The following is a 23,048-nucleotide window of genomic DNA, read 5'->3' on the forward strand; positions in this document are numbered from 1 at the left end:
CTGCTTGTATCTTATCCCTCTCTCTGTACATATACTTAAACTTAATCTAACAGGCACACATGAGTATTAATATTGAACACATGATACAAACAAAATTGTAAATGGTTGGTTTCACTTAGAAACAAAACGACTGACTGACTGACTGAGTTTGGTTTTACGCCGCTTTTAGCAATATTCCAGCAACATCACGGCGGGGGACACCAGAAATGGGCTTCACACATTGTGCCCATGTGGGGATTCGAACCCGAGTCTTCGGCGTGACGAGCCAACGCTTTAACCATTAGGCTACCCCACCGCCCCAGAAACAAAACGATTCTGTACATGTAGGTTCGCTTTTTAATGGGTTTCTGATCATTTGACAATCTTAAATGGATATTTGTGTATATACATATTGCACACATTGTCAGTGTTTTCATTTGTAACTTTACCTTCTATTTTACAAGCATAATACACAGAAATTTCATATTATGAACTATTCATTTGTAACTATTGGTGAGTGCCTCTCAAGAACCTCATTGGTGAATATGTATTTATCTTTGGTTCTTAAAGCTGTTGTGAAGTAGGGGGATATTTTGATTTCACGAAAACAATTAACACAAGAGATCTTCTGGCAAGCGGTACTGATCAAATCACTTTAGGCATCTGAAGGAACTGTGTTTCACTGTAATAATGCTGTTCACGGCATGAGACCAGATTTTCTGCTTTTATTCTTTAGATCACTCCTCACAGGAAAATGTCTTCATCATTGAGTAGGGCCTGTAAAAGTAGTCGAAACTACTTTAATTCATCCCGATAATAACTTTGGTACTCTACTCCCATACAATTTAGACGATAAAATATTCCTAGTCTTTTATGTTGAACAATATTTCAAAGTTTAGGAATTATCAACTATTTCTTTTTCAAATCATTCATATATCAATATCATTGAGATGCTTCTCCACAGCTTGCAATAACAAAAAATTTATTTACATGAGGCCCCAAAATGTCATGAACTGCCTCCTGCTAATTGGGATTTCAATTTTAATATCATTGAGATGCTGTTGAAGCATATGTACAACGTTGGGCCGACAGAACTTGGGTTTCCAACTATGGATACCAATGAGGCATAGGGCCATGCTTGGGTAGAAAGAGAACAGCAACCTGTAGAATCTCTTTCACAATGTGTTAAATCACTGCTTGATGTTGTTATTGGTAGAATGTACACAATGAAAAATTGGAAACCTTTCTGTCCCAAGCCAGATGTCATCTAGTGTCTGGTTGCCCTACATGAAGAATTTGTAGTTGTTTATGATAGCAAAGTGTCAACTAACATAACATTATATGTAATCACCACTATTTCAATTATTTAATCAAAGACCTTGGTGTAAATGACAGATAAATATGCCTCATGTGAAGACAATCTGTTATGTGAAGAAGAAAGCTACCCAAAAGACTCACTAGTGCTATTAAATGACTCTAATACATGTTGACCATCCATTCCTCTCATGTATTAGCCTCCAGGGCGCCGTTTCACAAAGCTCTCGTAAGCCTAAGATCTCGTAACTTTTCTCGCAGCATTCGTACCTCCTATGTTACATTATAGGAGGTACGAATGCTACGAGAAATGTTACGAGATCTTAGACTTACGAGAGCTTTGTGAAACGGGGCCCTAGGCCCTTATTCTCGAAACGTTCGTAGCCCTAAGAATTCTTAACTTTGATAGTAGCCAATGTGTTCAGAATGGGCTTAAGAAGTTCCTAGGGCTACGAGCGTTTCGAGAATAGCTAGCCAGAGTTTTAAAAACAATTCGTATAAAGAGAGAGGCACATTGTTGGTTCCAAACAATGTATTACCAAATCTCTGTCTCTAAGATTGATCACAGTCCTTAATACTGCCAGGGAAGTACTTTCTTTGCATTCACAGAAAGCGTTTGAGACAAGAGGAATTAATGCCATGTTGATTCACAAACACTCTGTGAAATTGCTTGCATTTCAGAGTGCAGTGAGTTCTGTTCTAGTAAAATATAAATAAAATCATTTGTTCAACTTAAGCTTCAGGTATACTGAAGGTCTGATATCTTGTAATAACCACCAAATACCCACTTACTTCGCGCTCCTTAACTCACCCGGACTTCACGTAAAGGAGACAGGTGAGACACCGCATACGTTTCATACTTAGATCTATAAAGATCAGGCAATAACAGCCCTAACTCACCTTTCGACGTACAGTCTAACGTGCTCCTTTGAGCATGACTTCAAAGAGTATGATTCAAATCTTAACTTGTTCAATTAATGTTTCAAGAATTTCGTCCAGCCGTCTTATTTCAAGAATGGAATAGCAAGTTGACGTAGCTCGAGGGTCGTATGAACTCGGTCATCTTCTACTTGGGTGTGAGTAAATGAGTAAAAATGTATAGTCACATCGGCAATATTTCAGCCATATCGTGACTAAAACATAATAGGTTAATATTAGAGCATAAAATCTGTTGACAAAGGACAGTAAAATAACTAGAATATCACTCTATTAAACCCAGTATTTAGCTTAAAAACCATATACCTATTTGGGACAATAAAATATAAAAACAATCTGTTCATCACCAATAACTAAAGGTACATGTAGATCACAATACTGGGTACAATTGGGAATAACAGTCACTTTACTACATGCATAGACCCCATCTGGATTTACAGCATCCCTCCAACCGTTGGCGATTGTAGTCAAATTTCGCCAAACATGAAAGACACATATTTTGCAATTAAAATATTAAGGATGAAAATATACTTTTAATGAAATTAGACTTACATACCCTCTCTGTGGGACAATCGTTTTACGCTACATGTACTTCAACCCCCATTTAAGGTAAACTCACGGGCGAAAGAAACGTCACCTCGCTTTTTGAACATGTCGTAAAACAACAAACTCAGATTTTGGAAATTTAACAATCATAATTGGAAAATAAAGGGATTTACAACATTCTGAATGATGAAAGTGTGAACTACAGATATGAATAATCACTTAGTGTACGAAAAAAGATAAAAAAATCATTTTGGTGACGTTTCTTTCGCCCTTGAGTTTTTGTCCACTGACAGTCGACAGTTATTTATCCATTCTAACAAATTAACATACATTTATTAACTACAATACAAAATCAAAATTCTCTATTGAATTTTTTTCTTTTAAAAATGCAATGATTAAATGAGAAAATTGTTAAAAAGGTCCTTCATGGATAAAGCTTTGAAATATTTATACCTTGTGAGGAAATTTATACCATGAAATGTCAAGTGACGGCACAGATAGAGCGGGAAACGCAGTGTTCAATTAGGTTCACGTAGCTCTGTTCTCGTTTGTCCTCAGGTCTCACCTGGCCAATGTGGATCCAAGACCTGTCTCCCGAAATTTCGATGTTTGGAGACTCGAAATAGACAGGCTGTTTGAGTCAAAGGCAACGGCATTTTTTAAATATATGTAAATATTATGTTACATTGAAAAGCCAATTTCTTGATGCCTGCAAGGAAGGTGATCTTTGTGAGGCAGAGGTATGTTGTAAATCCTAAATTATGACTTTTGTAATATGTGTGGTAAAACGAGAGCAGGAACATACTTTGCACATCTTTAAGAAACCTTTGGTAAAGCAATTGTATGGTTGTACAAGTCCAACAATTTTTAAGAACATGGGTTTCTTAGTTTGTTTAACGTTGAACTCAGCGATATTTCAGCTGTCTCTAAGCAATCGCGTCAGGACCAGACAATTCAATGATTGGCATCATCTGATACAACTACAAAGCATACGTTTATGAATCAAACAATGATGATACACGTACTCCTTCAAACCTAGTATAACTGTCTTTCCTCGTGATTGTTGTTTAGGGTTTCATGCATGGGACGCCCGATAATATGTAGAGGGCATCACGGAAATTTATAATTTCCAACTTATATGGAAGAGGCTCGTATTCAGCCTCGTATTTATCCAGGCCAACAAACCTGACAATGTCTTGATGACAATGTCTTTGCTTTCCAAATATTAATTTGTATAACCCGCATTGCTCTCGGTGCGTAAGCTTTGGTACTCCATTAACCCGTTCATTCGCACTGGATATAAACTAGATGGTGCTATTTGAAAAGGCATGCCTCTTAATATTCCATCAATGATGATCGTGATAGTGAGAGCTTAAGATTGTTTCCAACTGTTTTGGTTTTGTAGGGTTTTTTATAATTGGTTTATTTATCCTAAGCACTATCACAGTTTTGCATAACAGTTTCTTCTGTATGAACTTTAATGCTAGTGTCTAATTAGTATTTCTACAGTTGAAAATGATTCGTTTTGACAAGATAATGTCAAGGTTTAAAGGATTGTTATTTTCCGATAAATAGACAAAAGAAACATTTTCCACGGATATTGTAAGTGGGCTTTGCATTTTGTGCGACATCCAACTTTCCAGTTCTCACCAGATGGAGCACACTTAGATCCACATTTCCAGAATATATGCAAATCATCTTCTATTTCCCTGGGACAGTAGATGCATATTTAACTTTCTACGTACGGTATTGTGGTTAGATCACGTTCGTGCAAGTACACAGAATACAATTGATACTCTAACTTATTCTTTAAAATCGTGTCCAAGGTCGTACTCCCATTTAACTAAGTTGTACAGCGCCCGTTGTTTTCGGTGCATTAGATCTGGTACTCCCTCAGCCTGTTTTACCTTTTTGGGATATAGTACTCGTTGAAAAGGCATGCCTCTAAATGTACCTTGAATGATTTTCGTGATGTTGAGAGCGTAAAATTACTTCAGATTGTTTTGCTTTTGTCTGGTTTGGTTTGTTATTTATATATTTGGCTTGTTTATCTTAAGCAATTTAACGGTTTTGCATGACAAAATATTGAAGAGAATAAAGCACTACAGACCAAAGCTTATTGAAGTAATCTCTGTTACAAAAGGAGTACTTTGTTAACGTATATAATTTGGTGGCCTTCTGTATGAATTGGAATACTAGTGACTAGTTAGTATTTCTAAAGTTGAAGGTGATTCGTTTTGACAAGATAATGAAAAGGTTTGTTATTTTTCTATAAATAGCCACAAAACATACCACATTTTCCATAGATATTGTTACAGAGCTTTTCATTTTGTGCGATATCAGGCTGTCTACGAACCTTAATGAGAAGACAGTTCGCTGGCAAGATATGATGCAGCTTTTGATACTGGAACTGTTGTCAGGTTCCTGCAACTAAACGGGATGGAATCTCTTCTATCATGTTCTTTAATATCATGCCCAAGGTACTACTCTCATTTAGCGAAATGGTTATTTCTCTCACATATGTTTAAGTGCTATTATAGAAATACTGTGAACCTTAATTTTGTTTGTTAAGACGATATATATGAAATGGTAAAATGGGAGATTGTAGGGTAATGTTTAATTTTGGTAATCGATGGCTTTGGCAAAACTACTTTTAACTTTTGAAGTACAATCTTGGAAAGATGTATGTCATATCAGTTCCAACACACCAATGGAAAGTTGACACCATTTGCTTCAGTACACGTAAATCTACCATTTTTACAGCTAAATCCATTCTAAACTACATTATGTCATGTATGTTTTAACGCACCGATGTCAGTGCATTATTTCCGTACATATCTTCAGATTGGAAGCAGTCCTTCCCTGGAGTGGCTCTTCAATATATGAAAAGAAAGACACTAAAAAGCAAACTTTATGATGCCTGCAAGGAGGGTGATCTTAAAAAAGTGAAGTGGATCTTGTCTCATACTCGGGTGAACATGAACTGTAGATGTGGGAAAATGAAAGCGACGCCTCTCCTGCTGACTGCATTCTATGGGCACAGACAAGTGTATGACTTCCTTGTAAGTAAAGGTGCTGATGTATCCCTGGTAGGTGTTGACGGTAGCAACATTCTGCATGTGGAATCTGAAGGTGGACATGAGGAGGTGGTGAAGTGTGTCCTTTCACAAAATATTGTTGACATCAACAGCAGAGACGAAAGGGGAAGGACACCGGTGATGCGAGCTGTATATTTTGGACATAGAGACGTGTACAACCTCCTTGTAAATAAAGGAGCTGATGTTTCCATCGAAACTAATGACGGTCGCAATATTCTTTATAGCGCTGTTGCGGGTGGACATGTGGACATGGTGAAGTATATCCTTTCGCAACATATCGTTGAGATCAACAGCAGAGATAAGAAAAGGAAGACAGCATTGATGGTGTCAGCATACGCCGGACATAGAGAGGTGTTTGATCTTCTTGTCAATGAAGGAGCTGATGTGTCCCTCGTAAATGGTGACGGTCGCAATATTCTTTATACTGCTGCTCAGGGTGGACATGTGGGCATGGTGAGGTATATCCTTTCGCAAAATATTGTTGACATCAATAGCAGAGATGGGAGAGGGGGGACACCATTGATGGTGGCAGCACACGGGAGATATAGAGATGTTTTTGATCTGCTTGTCAATGAAGGAGCTGATGTTTCCCTTGTGACTAAAGATGACAACAACGTCCTTCATACTGCCTGCACCGAGGGACACACGAGAATGGTGAAGCATATCTTACTACTAAACGTTGTAGACATTCAAACGAGGAATGGATTTGGCCATACACCAGCAATGATAGCAAAGCAGAAGGGGAATATGGCAATAAATAAACTACTTCAGTCACATGCTCGGGGTAGCCACATTGAGTAATAAAAAAAGTATGGAACTGTGATGGGCTTATTGAAGTAAATGCTAAAAGAGCTTGTGTTGCTTGACTATTTTAGATTAATGGTTTCACAGAACCATTAGTTATCAATGTATTTTGTCCCATCTTGAAGTTTAACATTGTTAATGATTTTGTTATCAACCAAAGTTTAACACCTTTTCTTGATATCTAAACACTCAAAATAATATGTTATCATTCATAACATGACATTATACATTAATGTGGTAGAGAGCACATAAATGTATCATGTAAACAAACAAATGATGATAAATTGACTGAAATCAGGAAGAATTCACTTTAATCTCTGGTACATAACACAGCTAATTACGAAGCCAAACGTCAAGACAGATCAGAGGTTTGTTTCTGTTGTGGATAAAAAAACATGATTGTGAATAAATGCCTTGTTTTGTACTTAATCGGTTTGAAGTTAATTTTATATGCATCCATCTTCCATATAAAAACAATGATGCAAAAATACCCACCACACATAGGGGCACATAAAACAACATAAAGCTTACGTCATACGTCATTATTGTTAAACATTTCTTTGACAAGAGATCTAGTGATTAACGTTTCATTCATTACTGCCTTTTACAGTTTCAGTCATTGTGTAGATTTTGCGCATCTGTTTGTAGGAATTGCTACTTACGTTTTCTTTAAAAAATTAAAACTACCAAGCCAAATCAGAATAACCTTTGAACAACTCAAACTGCGTGTATCTTATCCGCTCTCTGTACGTGACAAAGTTCTTAAACTAAATCGGCACCCATGAAAGGCCACCTCCTCGTGGTGGGTGCTGGGTAATGCTAAGCGCCTTTCAAACCCCCCGTTGTGGACCCGGGGGGATATTAGGTCCACCAACCTGTTTGCCGTGGGTTGCGCCCCTGTGTCGGTGGAGGAAGGGATTCTGGTGGTTGAGGGCACTGGTTCCAGGAACAGTGTTCCTTTGCCCAACACACCACTTCGGCCCTGACTTCACCTAGACGGGTGGTTGAATTGGCCCGGTTCAACCAATCGGCTGGTCATGCCGAGCCCTGAGCACTAAATTTCATTGCTCCAATATTATTTGGCACTGTTTTATTTGGTAACAATATTGACATGTTTTGTTTTTGTATATCTACTATGTGATGTAGGGATTTTCAAATTTGTGAAAATTTGCCTAGATGCTGGTGCCAGAAGGCGGTGGCTCATGGGCCAATCTGGTGGAAAAATTACTTTTTGGTTTTTCTGCTTGAGTATATCATCCGAGTATCCTTGGTGCTGCAAGTCGGAGACCCGCTTGTTTTTAGCATTGTCCTTTGTGATACTCCGTGGTGGGTGGGGAGCTCGGATGATGAAATCTAAACACTTACCATGGCTTATGAAACCCCAACAAAAAAAAAAAGCAAACGTCCTCTGGAAATTGATCCTGATGATAACGACCTCAGACTGTCCAAACAAATTGATTACTGGCCCCGTTTTGTTGTCATTGACACGAAAGATAGCACACCCTTAAAATTAAATCCTTTTGCTGTGTCTAAGGGTATTCAAGGCATTGCTGGCGAGATAAAGAACATTAAAAGACTACGTTCTGGTGCGCTGTTGATAGAGTGCAGCAAAAAAGCACAGTCTACCAACCTGTTGAACACTGACACTTTTGTTGGCATTCCGGTTACCGTCACGGCCCACAAAACACTTAACACAAGCAAGGGAATCGTGAGAGACCGATAGATTGCTGGCTGACATGTCGGAACTTGATATCGTCTCGAGATGAAGGATCAGGGTGTACTGTATGTCAAACGTTTCTCAACACGTAAAATGATACAACCATTAAAACCAACACCTATCTGTTTTCCTTTTCTCTACCAAATGCTCCAAAATCACTGAAGGCAGGTTATTGTAACCTCAATGTTGAGACATATATTCCAAACCCTCTTAGGTGTTTCAAGTGTCAAAAGTTTGGCCACGGCGTGAATACTTGCACATTGTCTGTTGTGTGTGCTCACTGTAGTGAAAAGACACACACAACTGAAGATTGTGTCAGTAATGTCAAAAAGTGCACCAACTGTGCAGGGAATCACCCATCTTACTCTAAGGACTGCCCCGTATGGAAAGACCAAATGGCAATTAATAGAATAAAATTCACGCAAAACATTAGTTTTGCGGATACCAAGAAGCTAGTCCACAGCTCAGAACAAACAGAAAGTTATGCTTCTATTGCCAGACCAACGGCTGAGGTACCATCTAGGGTAACTAAAGTGTCTACAAGTTGTCAGACAAACTTAACTTGGGTAAATACTGAATCTCCTAAACCTTTCTCGACTGCTACAACTACACAAACTGGAAACTCACCTCCTGATCCATCTCTAACCCAGTCAGAGACGTCCTCCCGTGATCATGAACCATCTTCTCAGTCGTCAGCGAAGTCTCAACAAGATATCACTAAACCCAAAAGTAACAAGCCAGATTTTTCTAAAAAAGCTGAGTGGCAGAGCCCCAAAAGGGTCGCAAAACAAAATTCAATTATACAACAAATATGGATCTCTTGAGGCCATGGACGTATCTGAAAACGTCCATTCTAGGGCACATAGCTTGTCGCCCTCCAAACAAGTGCGGGGTAGATCCCCAATAAATCCCCCCAAAAGATAATGTCTTCTAATAATCTTGTACAGTGGAACTGCAGAGGGCTAAGGAATAATTTCAATGATTTGCAGCTCTTAGTCCAGGACTTCACACCATCAGCCATTTGTCTCCAGGAGACATATTTAAAACAGACGGATACATTTGAATTACGTAATTTCAATGCATACCACTCCTTTTCACCTCCAGGTGATCGGGCCACTGGAGGATCTTCGATCCTTATCAAACAAAGTGTTATCCACAGCCCTGTTATACTTAATACTGGTCTCCAAGCGGTTGCAGTACGACTGACGTTACATGTTGCGTTCACATTATGCTCATTGTACATTTCACCGTCTTCAACTCTTCGGAAGTCTGACCTTCAAAATTTATATGACCAACTCCCAAAACCTTGTATCATTATGGGAGATTTAAATGGCCACAACCCGCTCTGGGGTGGTACAACAACTAATGCCAAAGGTAAACTATTAGAAGACTTTTGTTCAGATAATGATGTATGCATATATAATGATGATTCGAGCACATATTTACATCCTGGCACAGGAACTTATTCAGCCCTTGATTTATCAATTACAGACTCAGACTTATTGAATGAATTTGAGTGGTCAGTCCACGACGACCTGTGTGGAAGTGACCATTTCCCAACAATTCTCAAACCCGTGAATCCATCTGATGTTCCTCCATCATCAAGATGGAACTTTAAGAAGGCTAACTGGCCTTTATATGAAACTTTCTGTGCTGACAAACTCAAACCTGAACTTTTTCATGATCTTCCTGATGCCATCAAATGTTTTTCAGATGAGCTCAGACACATAGCTGACAAGTGTATCCCCAAATCCTCTGCAGTTCCTCATGTACGTAAACCATGGTTTAACGCTGAATGTAAACAAGCTCGCAAGGCACGGAAGAAAGCTGAACATTATTTCCGTCGCCATCCTATGGTCCACAATTTAAACAAATTTAGAATTTTAAACGCCAAAGCACGGCGTACTTTTAAACAAAATAAACGCCAATCTTGGCGAAACTATGTCTCAAACATCAATTCGCGCACGCCAATATCAAAGGTGTGGAACATGATTCAGAAAATAAAAGGTAAGGGCTCTAAATCTAGCATTAAGCATATAAAAAATGGAGATGAATTATTAACTGATAAATCTGACATAGCAAATAAACTTGGAGAAACTTTGGCCAAACATTCTTCCTCATCTAACTATGTACCTGAATTCCAGAAATATCAAAGACAGCAGGAAAAGAAATCTATTAATTTCAATTCAGACAATGGGGAAGACTACAATGAAACCTTTTCGATAGATGAGCTTCATACTGCTCTTGACCAAGCTCACGATACTGCTTCAGGAGCTGATGGTATACATTATCAACTCCTGAAACATTTACCTGAATCATGTTTAGAGACGCTCTTATCTATTTTTGATGTCATTTGGACATCTGGACAATTTCCTTCGTCGTGGCGCGATGCTATAATTGTGCCCATCCCTAAACCTGGACGTGATCATACTGATCCTTCCAATTATAGGCCAATTTCATTAACTAGCTGTGTTTGCAAGACCATGGAACGCATGATAAATAATCGACTTGTTTGGTACTTGGAAACCAATAACCTTATAACTAATATACAATGTGGTTTCCGTAAAAACCGTAGTACCATCGATCATTTAGTGCGCTTAGAATCTTTTGTGAAAAATGCCATAATTAATAAACAGCATGCAGTGTCGATCTTTTTCGATTTAGAAAAAGCATACGACACAACATGGAAACATGGGATTTTAAAAGATTTACATGACTTTGGATTACGAGGCCGTTTGCCTCACTTTATATCCAACTTTTTAAATGACAGGCAATTTCAAGTCCGAGTGGGTTCAACCCTGTCTGACCATTACAATCAGGATCAGGGTGTCCCGCAAGGCAGTATTTTGTCTGTCACATTGTTTAGCATTAAGATAAACAGTTTATCCAAGGTTTTAAACGATTCCATTGATGGATCACTTTTTGTGGATGATTTTAATATTTCTTGTCGCGGTAAGAATATGCATACTATTGAACGGCAACTACAGTTGTGTTTAAATAAAATACATAAATGGTGTCTTGAAAACGGCTTTAAATTTTCTAAATCTAAAACTAATTGCATACACTTCTGCCGTAAATATAAACCACATAAAGACCCAGAACTGTTTTTAAATGGCACTCCCATCAAGGCTGTAAAAGACGCCAAGTTCTTAGGTCTCATTTTCGACTCCCATTTAACTTTTCTTCCGCATATCAAATCTCTCAAAACTAAATGCCTGAAGGCACTTGATTTATTGAAAGTCGTGTCTAATTCAAGGTGGGGAAGGGATCATGCTACGCTCCTACACCTTTACAGATCACTTGTCCGCTCGAAGCTTGATTATGGCTCCATCGTTTATGGTGGAGCCTGCAAAAGCAACCTAAAACTCTTAGATTCAGTCCACCATCAAGGTCTGAGACTTTGTCTTGGGTCCTTCAGAACATCTCCTGTTGACAGTCTCTACGTCGAGGCAGATGAGCCTTCTCTTACCCAACGCCGTATAAAATTGTCATTACAGTATATTACGAAGCTATATTCTAACGAGTCTAATCCTGCGTTTCACTGCATCTTCACTCCTCTTTATGAGGATTTATATAACAAAAAAGCCTTCACTTGTTCCGCCTCTGGGGCACAGAATTAAACCATTCCTTTCTGCTGCCGGCATTAAGCTGGAGAATATATCTCCTTTTCGTCTTCTTTCTTCTCCTCCTTGGCAATTGGTGAGGCCAGACGTTGACTTAACATTAACCACATTTAAAAAATCCGAAACTAATGATTTACAGTATAAACAAGAATTTAGTCAATTAAAAAAATAAATATAATACCTATAAATCCTTATATACAGATGGATCCAAGGATGGTGGCGCGGTTGCTTGTGCCACTGTCATTGGGTCCAAAACAATATCTTCCAGACTACCCAATGACAGTTCAATTTTCACAGCAGAAGCAAACGCAATACTAACAGCTCTTAAATATATTAATAAACACCGTAAATATAAACAATATATCATCTTTTCAGATTCTCTTTCGTGTCTTCAGGCTATTAAAAATCTTTCTTGCAAACATCCACTTTTATTAGAAATTATTGAATTGTATAATGAGCTTGCTACTGGCCAGTGCGACATCGTCTTTTGTTGGTTACCCAGCCACGTTGGCATTTCTGGGAACATGATGGCTGATATTGCTGCTAAGGCAGCCCTCAACAAATCTGTGACACCACTTCTGCTCCCATACTCTGATTATAAAGCTTGCATTAGATCTTACATCCGTGATCTGATGCAAAAGAAGTGGGACACCCAAGTAGGTATTAATAAATTACATGCAATAAAACCCTATATCGGTTACACTTACTTGGGTTGTCAGTCCAGATTTGAAGAGGTCATCATACGACGATGTCGTATTGGCCACACAAGATATACGCATGAGTACCTATTAAAAGGTGAGGATCCTCCGTTTTGTATCCCTTGTGATGAACGAATCACGGTCAAGCATGTCTTGCTTGACTGTGTTGAGTACTCCATCACAAGGGATATCTATTTCACATCCAAAACACTGAAGGATCTTTTTACAAATGTCAGCTCTCATTTAATTCTTGCATTTTTAAAAAATTAGATTTGTTGACTGATTTGTAAATAGGTATATATTTTATTATTGGTAGTTTAGATTAGCAACTTAGATTGTTAGTGGCTGTACCCTCAAAGGGGGTTGACGTAGCGTAAAATTATTGTCCTCCTGAGGGGGTACGTAAGTCCCAAAACATTCAAAGTCAATTTAAGAATACCAGGTTTTTAATCGTAGCATTCTTGTAATTTTAATTGTAGCTAACATTCCTTACAATCGCCAGCAGCTGAAGGGATGGTGTAAATCCAACTAGGGTCCATGCAGGTAGCCAAGGTACTGTAAGTCCCCATGGTCCCTAGTTTGGTGATCTACCTTCTGGTGTTGGCGATCTATAGCCCATTTTTACATTGTATTGTCTTCTTTAATTGGAATATTTTAGCTTTTTTCGCTAGTTTTATATTGATATCTGTGATATTCTAGTTGTTTTACTGCCCTTCGTCGGCAGGTTTTTTATAATATACATATATTTCATTCTAATATCGAATGTTCTCGTCACGATATGGCTGAAATATTGCCGATGTGACGTTAAATAATAACTCACTCACTCACTTAAACTAAATCTATATCATACACAAGTATAATACACACACATTTCATATTATAAACTATTGATTTGTAACTATTGGTGGATATGTATATCTTTGGTTCTTCTGATGTATGTTGTTGTAAAGTAGGGGAACATTTTGATTTTACGAAAGCAATTAACACAACAGGTCGTCTAGCAGGTGGTCCTGATCAAATCACTTTAGGTTTCTGAAAGACCTGTCTTGCACTGTGATAAAGCTGTTTATGGCATGAGGACAGATAACTCCTCGAAGGTTAATGTCTTCATCACTGAGTAGGGCCTGCAAAAGTAGTCAAAACTACCTTAATTTATCCCGATCATATCTTTGGTACTCTACTCCTATACACTTCAGATGATATACTATTGCAAGTCTTTAATGTTTAACATTATTTCAAAGTTTAGGAATTTCCAAAAATCTCTTTTTCAAATCATTCCATCCTACTTGTCCAGTTAGAGAAACATGTTGCATAACGTGGATTGGCAGGTACGATATAAATCTCAGAACGTGTAACTGCCTAGAATCTTCTACCAACATCTAGGTCATGTGATCACAGATAGCTTCTCCACAGCTTGCAATAACAAAACACTTATTTACATGCGGCCCCAAAATGTCATGAACCGCCTCCTACTAAATGGAATTTCAATTTCAATATCATTGAGATGCTGATGAAGCATGTGTCCAACGTTTGGCCGACAGAACATAGGTTTCCAACTATGGATGCTAATGAGGTATAGGACCAAGAAATATGCCACCTGAAAAAAACAGGCGATTATTTCGTATTGCTATACGAAACTGTTAAGCCATTAATTATTTGAAATGAGTAACATATAAAGTAAATACAAAGTCAATTATCAGTACATGGCGTTTCTAATGTACATATACACACGTGCGTTAAAACACCTCTCCTCTCCAATCTTAACATGGAGTATCTACTGTACATATACACACGTGCCTTAAAGCACCTCTCTTCTCCAATCATAACAAGTGCTCATGTCACCAATGTCACACCAGAAAGTCTTGTATCGAGGTGTTTTACCATAATGTAATATCGAACCTGTGCCATAACAGTGGTACTTAAAATATAACTGCCTGCTGGATAAATGTAGGAAATGAAAAAAATAAACACAATTTCATCCTGCCGTCTTTTTTCAAGATGAGAAGAGCAAGTGGATGTAGCTCGAGGGACGCATCAACTCGGCCATCTTCTACTTGGAAATATAAATAATGAAATGTCACGTGACGGCACAGATAGAGCTACTTAATGCAACGTGAAGGGCGTTTACTTCAGCTTGTTCTCGACGAGTGATCACACTGGCGTCTGTTGGCTGTCAGTCCTCATCACACTGTGAATGTCATTCTCAGATGTCATATAGAAGTGCATTATCGTTACTCTAGGACTTCGTCAACGTTTTAATATGTTTCGCCGGTATCATTTTGCAATCCTGCTCCACTGCTTCGGCGCTATGATTGTATTTTGTTTTGGATCTCGGTCAGAGAAGAGACAGACTCACTTCACTGATACAATATAACACATTGGCATCAAATTGTGTGAACTGAAATGTATTGAGAATGGCCAGTGTTTAAGTTTTCAATACATTATTAAAGCTTTAGTGTGTCGTTTATCAAGTGACGAATCAAAGAGGATTAAAAAGGAAGAAGGATACATCATTATTCCTAGAAATTATTCCAGTGTAAGTCATATTTCGTGTCATGTTGTTCACAGCAAACCATGTCAATAACGTGTTTCGATCACGTGATATTAGTTTATATAACAGTTAAATCGAGTTAAAACTACAAGGTATGTTTGTGAAAGATTAAAAAAACACAAAAATATGATAGCATTTGGTCTGTACACATAAATACGTGCGCTGTCTTGAATAGTAATCGAATAATGGGTGTTTGGCTTCCAGCATAATACGATTTTTAGAGATTGGACCTTTGAGAATAGTTCTTTAATGCTTCAAATCCTCACGTGGCTCTGTTCTCGTTTGTCCTCAGGTCTCAACTGGCCAATGTGGATCCAAGCACTGCCTCCCGAAATTTCGATGTTTGGAGACTCGAAATGGACAGGCTGTTTGTGTCAAAGGTAACTGCAAATTTATTTATATAAATGTAAATATTATGCGACATTGAAAAGCAAATATCTTGATGCCTGCAAGGAAAGTGATCTTTGTGGGGCAGAGGTATGTCGTAAATCCTGAATTACGAACTCTGTAACGTGTAATAAAACGAAAGCCGGAACATTGTGAGAGAAATGTTTGGTAAAGCAATTGTACGCTTGTACATTTTTTATGGGCATGGGTTTCTTTGTTTGTTTAATGTTGAACTCAGCGATATTTCAGTTGTGTGACGGCGGTCTCTAAGCAGTCACTTCTGGTCCAGACAATTCAGTGATTGGCATCATCTGATACAATGACAAAGCCTACGTTTATGAGCGAGTGAGTTAGTATTTAACGTCGCATCAGCAATTGTTCAGCCATATCGTGACGACAACACATTTGACGTTGCATACGTTTATGAATAAACCAATGATGATATAAGTGCTTGTTAAACAACATGGTGGCGTTATTCAATTCTTGTTTAACTGTTTTTATCCATTCTTGTTATTTACAGTTTCATGCACGTGACGTCCGAGAATATGTAGAGGACGTCATGGAAAATACTAATTTGGAACTTATATGGAACAGGCTCGTATTCAGCCTCATATTTATCCAGGCCAACAAACCTGACAATGTCTTTTTTGATAAATCCACTGACAACATTTACATCATCGAATTCTGGGCCCCCCTTAGCAGTAATGAGTCAGGGAAAAGGTAGCTGACCTCATAAGCTGTGACACGTGCATCCCAAATACTAAGTTGTACAGACCCCTTTGCTCTCGGTGCCTTAGGTTTGGTACTCCCTTAAAATGTTCCCTCGCACTGGATATAAACTAGATGGTGCCCGTTGGCACGGCCCGTCTCTAAATGTGCCTTGGTGTATGTTCGTGGTGGTGAGAGCTTAAGATTGTTTCAAATTGTTTTGTTCTTCTTTTTTATCTTTATATAACTGGTTTATTTACCTCAATCACTTTCACTGTTCCCCATATCAACATCTTCTGTATGAATTGGAATATTAGTGGATAGTTAGCATTTCTAAAGTTGAAGAAAAAGTGATTCGTTTTGACAAGATAATGACAATCTTTAATGGATTGTTATTTTTCTATAAATAGCCAAAAAGGACATTTTCTATGGATGTGGTTACCGGGGTTTACATTTCGTGCGATATCTGACTTTCCAGGTCTCGCTAGATGGAGCCCAATTAGTTGCTTTTCAGGAATATATGTTGTTCTTCGAAACATTAGCTGCATTTTGTACTGTCTACATACCGCATTGAGAAGACAGTTCGTGAGCAAGATATAGTGCAACAGTTGATACTGGAGCTAATGTCGTTAAGTCAGTTTAACTAAACGGGACAGAATTTCTATCTTGTTCTTCAATATCGCGTCCAAGGTACTAGTCCCATATAGCGAAATGGTTATTTCTCTCACATATTCTTTAATTGTTTTTTTTTTATATAGAAACACTGTGAACCTTGATTTTATTTGTTCAGATGATATATATGAAATTGTAAAGTGAGAGATTGTAGGATAGTGTTTAATTTTTGTAAATGTTGACTTCGGCAAAACTGTTTTAAACTGTTGAAGTACAACCTTGGAAAGATCTAGGGCCACCATGCTTTTAGACTGTACAACTAATTCATCTAACTTCATCTGTCACCCACGTTTGACACCATCGGATGTAGTTCTCGTACATCTGCCATTGCAATTACAGCTGATAAAAAGTGTTAGAAAAGGTGTGTTAAGCGTCTTCGTTCTTGAACCAACTGATGAATTCATCTACATATTCTTTACACAAGTATGAAACCGTAGATCAGTGCATGATGTCCGTACATATCTTCAGATTGGAAGCAGTCCTATCCTGGAGTGACCCCTCAATATATGAAGAAAAGGACGCCAAAAAGCAAACTTTATGATGCCTGCAAGGAGGGTGATCTTAAACGAGTGAAGTGGATGTGTCTCATACCCTGGTGAACATGAACTGTAGATATGGGTCAAAGAAGTTAACACCTCTCCTGCTGACTGCATTCTATGGGCACAGACACGCGTATGACTTCCTTGTAAGTAAAGGTGCTGATGTATCCCTATTAGATGTTGACGGCGGCAACATTCTGCATGTGGCATCTGAAGGAGGACATTGGGAGATGGTGAAGTGTGTCCTTTCACGAAATATTGTTGAGATCAACAGCAGAGACAAATGGGGAAGGACACCGGTGAAGCGAGCTGCATATTATGGACATAAAGGCGTGTACGACCTGCTTGCAATAGCGGGAGCTGACATTTGATGGTGTCAGCATACTGGGGACACAAGGGCGTGTTTGACCTTCTTGCCAGTGAAGGAGCTGATGTTACATTCGTAAGTGATGATGGTCAAACTAGTCTTTTCAGTGCTTCTGGGGGTGGACATGTGGATATGGTGAAGTATAACCTTGTGCAAAATATTGCTGACATTAACAGCAGAGATAAGAAGGGGAAGACACCATTGATGGTTGCAGCATACTTGGGACATAGAAAAGTGTATGACTTCCTTGTAAATGAAGGAGCTGATATTTCCTTAGTAGCTCACGATGGTCGCAACATCCTTCACAGTGCCACTGTGGGTGGACATGTGGGGATTGTTATGTGTGTCCTGTTGCAAAATACCGTTGAGATCAACAGCAGAGATAAGAAAGGGAGGACACCATTGATGCTTTCAGCATACTTTGGACATAGAGAGGTGTTTGACCTTCTTGTCAGTGAAGGAGCTATTGTTTCCCTCGTAACTGATGACAGTCGTAATATTCTTTAGAGTGTTGTTGCGGGAGGACGTGGTGAGGTATATCCTTTCGCAAAATATTGTTGAAATCAATAGCAGAGATAAGAGAAGACGTACACCAGTGATGTTGGCAACATATCGGGGACGTAGAGAAGTGTATGACTTCCTTGTAGGTGAAGGAGCGGATGTTTCACTTGTGAATTATAAAGGTAACAACGTCCTCCATATCGCCTGCACCAAGGCACACACATGAATGGTGAAGCATATCTTACTACAAAACGCTGTAGGCATTCAAACAACGAATAAATTTGGCCATACGCCAGCAATGATAGCAAAGCAGAAGGGGAATATGGCAATATTTAAGCTACTTCAGTCATACGTTTGAGATAGCCAGCTAAAATAATAGAAAGTATAGAATTGTGAGGAGATATAATTGAAGTAGCTAAAGGCATTTGTGTTGGTTGTGTGAACAAATACATCAATAAGGTCATTTGGACAAACGATGTGCTAGTTTTATTGAAACGTGTTCAATCAAATGTAACTGTTAGAAAATGATAAAGTGTTCTAATATGTATATAATATTTTAGAATTCCGACTAAGTAGATACGGCGTTAATTTGTGTGAGTTTTCATACCTTAATATTGAACATTATATTTGGAGCACCGTTTGTGTGACCAGTAGTTTGATTCGTAGTGTGATACTATAGTCAATTTGAAACTACCAATGAATTTCACTTTAGACAACGAGGTCAATCAAATATAGTGAAATTTAGACTGCGAATCCTCATAATTTCACCTTGCCAATTGAACATTTAAATCTCAGAATTTCATTCAACTTAGGATAAAAGTTGTTTAACAAACGATCATAGATTCAAATCGCTATTATTGGTTTGTATTACAAGGGGGTAAGCGCAGTAGTTGGGCCAGTGAAACAAATGCACGTGCGGTACATGATGAGCGTTAACTTAGACCAACCCTACTTGTTCTCGGTGTTTCATTTAATGTGAATACGTTTTCCGACTGAGCAGTTTTAGCGACATCATCGGCGTAGAGAAGTGAACATACATTAGGGAATTCTTCTGATATAAATATTCCTTTGCAGTTGGACGTTGACCTTTCAGTGACGTTCGTTGATCTATAAAATGAACAACAGTGGATTCACCATACACCCAACACAGCACTGGAAAAACTCTGATAGTCCTGTATGTGTACGGATACAAGACTGAAGCTTGGAGTGCATGTTTCTTAAGATATTCAAGATGTTCCCATGTATTCCATACTTTTGAGGGGCGGTAGGGAGGCCTAGTGGTTAAGGCGTTTGATCGTCATGCTGAAGAACTAACAAACATTGTGTACGACACCCGTTTGGACCATTTTTATTCTATCAAAGTGAAAAAAATATAAACTTTTCAAAGCTTATGAGTTCTATTGTCTAGTGGCCTCATGCGGGGGCGGTGAGGTAGCCTAGCGGTTAAACCATTCGCTCGTCACGCCGAAGACAGGGTTCAATTCCCCTTATGGGCACAATATGTGAATTCCATTCTGATGTCCCCCGCCGTGATGTTGCTGGAATATTGCTAAAAGCGGCGTAAAACCAAATTCTCTCACTCCATAATTTTGATAAGCCGATGCCATATTAAAGTATGATTGATGCTATCGAAAGCCTTGGAGAAGTGTCATTGAAGAGGACCCAGTTTCTCCCGCCAGTTAATTTAGACAAGTATTTCGTGATCAAGCCGTAGAGAGAGAACAAGTTATCAACTGTGAAATACCCTTTCCACTGTTGAAGTCGCTGGTTTGATATTGTTTGTAAATACCTTTCCAATCACCGGCCAGAGCGAAATTCCTCCATCATTACACACTTAAAAAAAAGAAAGCGGCTACATGATTCTAAGAATACTGGACTCATGTAGCTGCAGCAAAACAATACAAATATACTATTTCTTTCCAAAACGTCATCTTTGTATGGCTGTAAACAGCTTCTCTCTCTCTTCCACTTATCACAATATTAATACTGTTTGTTTCGAGGTGTTGAAACTTCCACAGGTATCTCATGAATGAACAGTGTATGTATACTACTAGCAGCACAGCTGCTACACAACTTTAGGTTGTGAGGTCGGAAAACTTTTTGACCTCCCCTCGTATAATTTCGTTAACCGTTTTTCACGCAAGACTTGAATAGAAGCAGTGTTCCCCTGGAACATATTTTATCAAAATTCGGCAAGTGTTAACAATGTAAAACATTTCTTCCTATCTTAAGATATCCCTTTTGTCTTTCGTTTTATACATTTGCTCACAGTTGGGCAATGTGCAGATTATGAGTGAGTGAGTGAGTCACATCGGCAATATTTCAGCCATATCGTGATTAAAACTAGTTCTAAATTTATAATACGTACATATAATATATAAAACCCTGTCAACGAAGGACAGTAAAATAACTAGAGTATCACAGATGGAGTCTAAAACTAGCATGAACATGTAAAACTATTTTAATTACGAAAACAATACAATATAAAAACGGGCTATAGATCGCCAACAACTGAAGGTAGATCACCATACTAAGGCCCATGGGGACTTACATTACTTTTGCTACCTGCATGGACCCTAGCTGGATTTACACCATCCCTTCAGCCATTGGCGTTGATGCTCAGATTTAGCCATACATTAAAAACACAAAAATACTACGATTAAAAACCTGGTACACCTAAATTGACTGGAAATGTTCTGGGACTTACGTACCCTCTCAGGAGGACAATAATTTTACGCTACTTCAACCCCCTTTGAGGGTACAGCCACTAACAATCTCAGTTACTAATTCAAACTACCAATGATAAAATATATATCTATTTACAAATCACTGATCAAATCTAATTCTTTTGAAAATTCAACTATTAAATGAGAATTAACATTATAAAAAAGATCCTTCAAAGTTTTGACATTAAAATACTTATCCCTTGTGATGGAATATTCAACACAGTCAAGGAGGACATCACCTTTCAATAGGTATTCATGAGTGTATCTTGTGTGGCCAATACGACATCGTCGTATGATGACCTCTTCAAATCTGGACTGACAACCCAAGTAGGTGTAACCGATAGTTGGTTTTACTGCATGTAATTTATTAATACCTGCTTGGGTGTCCCACTTCTTCTGCATCAGATCACGGATGTAAGTTCTAATGCAAGCTTTGTAATCAGAGTAAGGAATAAGAAGTGGTGTCACAGATTTGTTGAGTGCTGCCTTGGCAGCAAGATCGGCCATTGTGTTCCCAGAAATGCCAACGTGGCTTGGTAACCAACAGAAGACGATGTCGCATTGACCAGTAGCAAGATCATTATATAATTCGATTATTTCAATTAAAAGTGGATGATTGCAAGGATATTTTTAATAGCCTGAAGGCAAGAAAGAGAGTCAGAAAATATGATATATTGTTTTTGTTTGGGATGTCTTTGAATATATTTAAGAGCTGTTAAGATGGCGTTTGCTTCTGCTGTAAATATAGAGCTGTTATCAGGTATTCTAGAAGATATTGTTCTGGATCCAATGACAGTGGCACATGCCACCGAACCACCGGTGCAGATTATGCAACAATCACATACATTACACTTTTATGAATCCCCAACCAACGGACGTCCACCACATCGCGTGTACAAGCAAGCACACACTTCAATGAAGGTATGTCGTGATGTCATATGTAAGTATTGTTGAAATGTCTTTGGAAATGTTTGGATTTGGAGATTGAGTAAATAATATTCTATACTGACTTTTACAGTTTCCGTCATGCTATTACAACAGTAGATTTTGCTGATTCTTTCATGAATAACACCATGAAGAGTTATCAGTGTCAAATATTATATAACACGTATATCCAAACCAATGTATCTGTTTGTTTGAACACTGAATATGTATAGTGAGCGAGTGAGTGAGTTATTAGTTAACGTCACATCGGCAATATTGCAGCCATATCGTGACGAGAACATATTTGACATTGAAATGGAAGAATATTTGTAGATTTACCCACGAGGTACAAGTGATTACTGAAAATGTGTCACTGGTGAAATTGACATTAATTTCACTCGTGTCTCATTTTCCTTAACCAAAGTACTGTCGCCAAACAGGAATAATCTGTTTTGTGTCAATCTGCGTGTGAAAGGGCACTCTCCAACTGCTTTACTTTACTATAATTCGTCTCCTTGTGACCGGTTGATGACAGTCGAAAAAGGAACGACCCGACTCGCTACAAGGAATAAACCACATTAAGTTTAGCAAGGTACAAAAATTCCGCTAGTAGATGATTGTAATCATCTCGCTTGAGGTAACACTTTATGCTACTCTTACTCTGCTGTTAATATGTGTATTGAAAGGTGTATACTATATGTGTTCCTTTACCATGAAACAAAATGTCGCAGGAATTACTGCGTCCAACTTTTGGTTGACTGCAGGTGTTTGTGAAACGGGAAAGGCATATGACCAGCCATAGATAACGACATATGCCCAGCCATATGTAACGAAAGTGCCACCATTCGCTCTATTTACATTAGATGTACACCAAATGAACACAAACACCAAACCCGTAAATCACCAATGACATCTGGGATGCCTTTGGAGTGAATGCATACTGAAGCGCCGACTTAGA

The 23,048-nt window shown here is 38.5% G+C and overlaps 1 protein-coding gene across 1 annotated transcript; it reads left to right on the forward strand.

Annotated features, from left to right (window-relative positions):
• The first annotated feature begins 5,774 nt into the window (after positions 1-5,774).
• Positions 5,775-17,943, forward strand: LOC124292423 (ankyrin repeat domain-containing protein 50-like). Its single transcript, XM_046729503.1, has 4 exons — positions 5,775-6,331; positions 15,559-15,646; positions 16,174-16,373; positions 17,646-17,943. Exons 1-4 carry the CDS (start codon positions 5,775-5,777, stop codon positions 17,941-17,943), a joined length of 1,143 nt encoding a protein of 380 aa, XP_046585459.1.
• The last annotated feature ends 5,105 nt before the right edge of the window (positions 17,944-23,048 follow it).

This window comes from Haliotis rubra, unplaced genomic scaffold, assembly GCF_003918875.1.
Source record: "Haliotis rubra isolate DU_JTF1 unplaced genomic scaffold, ASM391887v1 Scf517, whole genome shotgun sequence".
NCBI lineage: Eukaryota > Metazoa > Mollusca > Gastropoda > Lepetellida > Haliotidae > Haliotis > Haliotis rubra.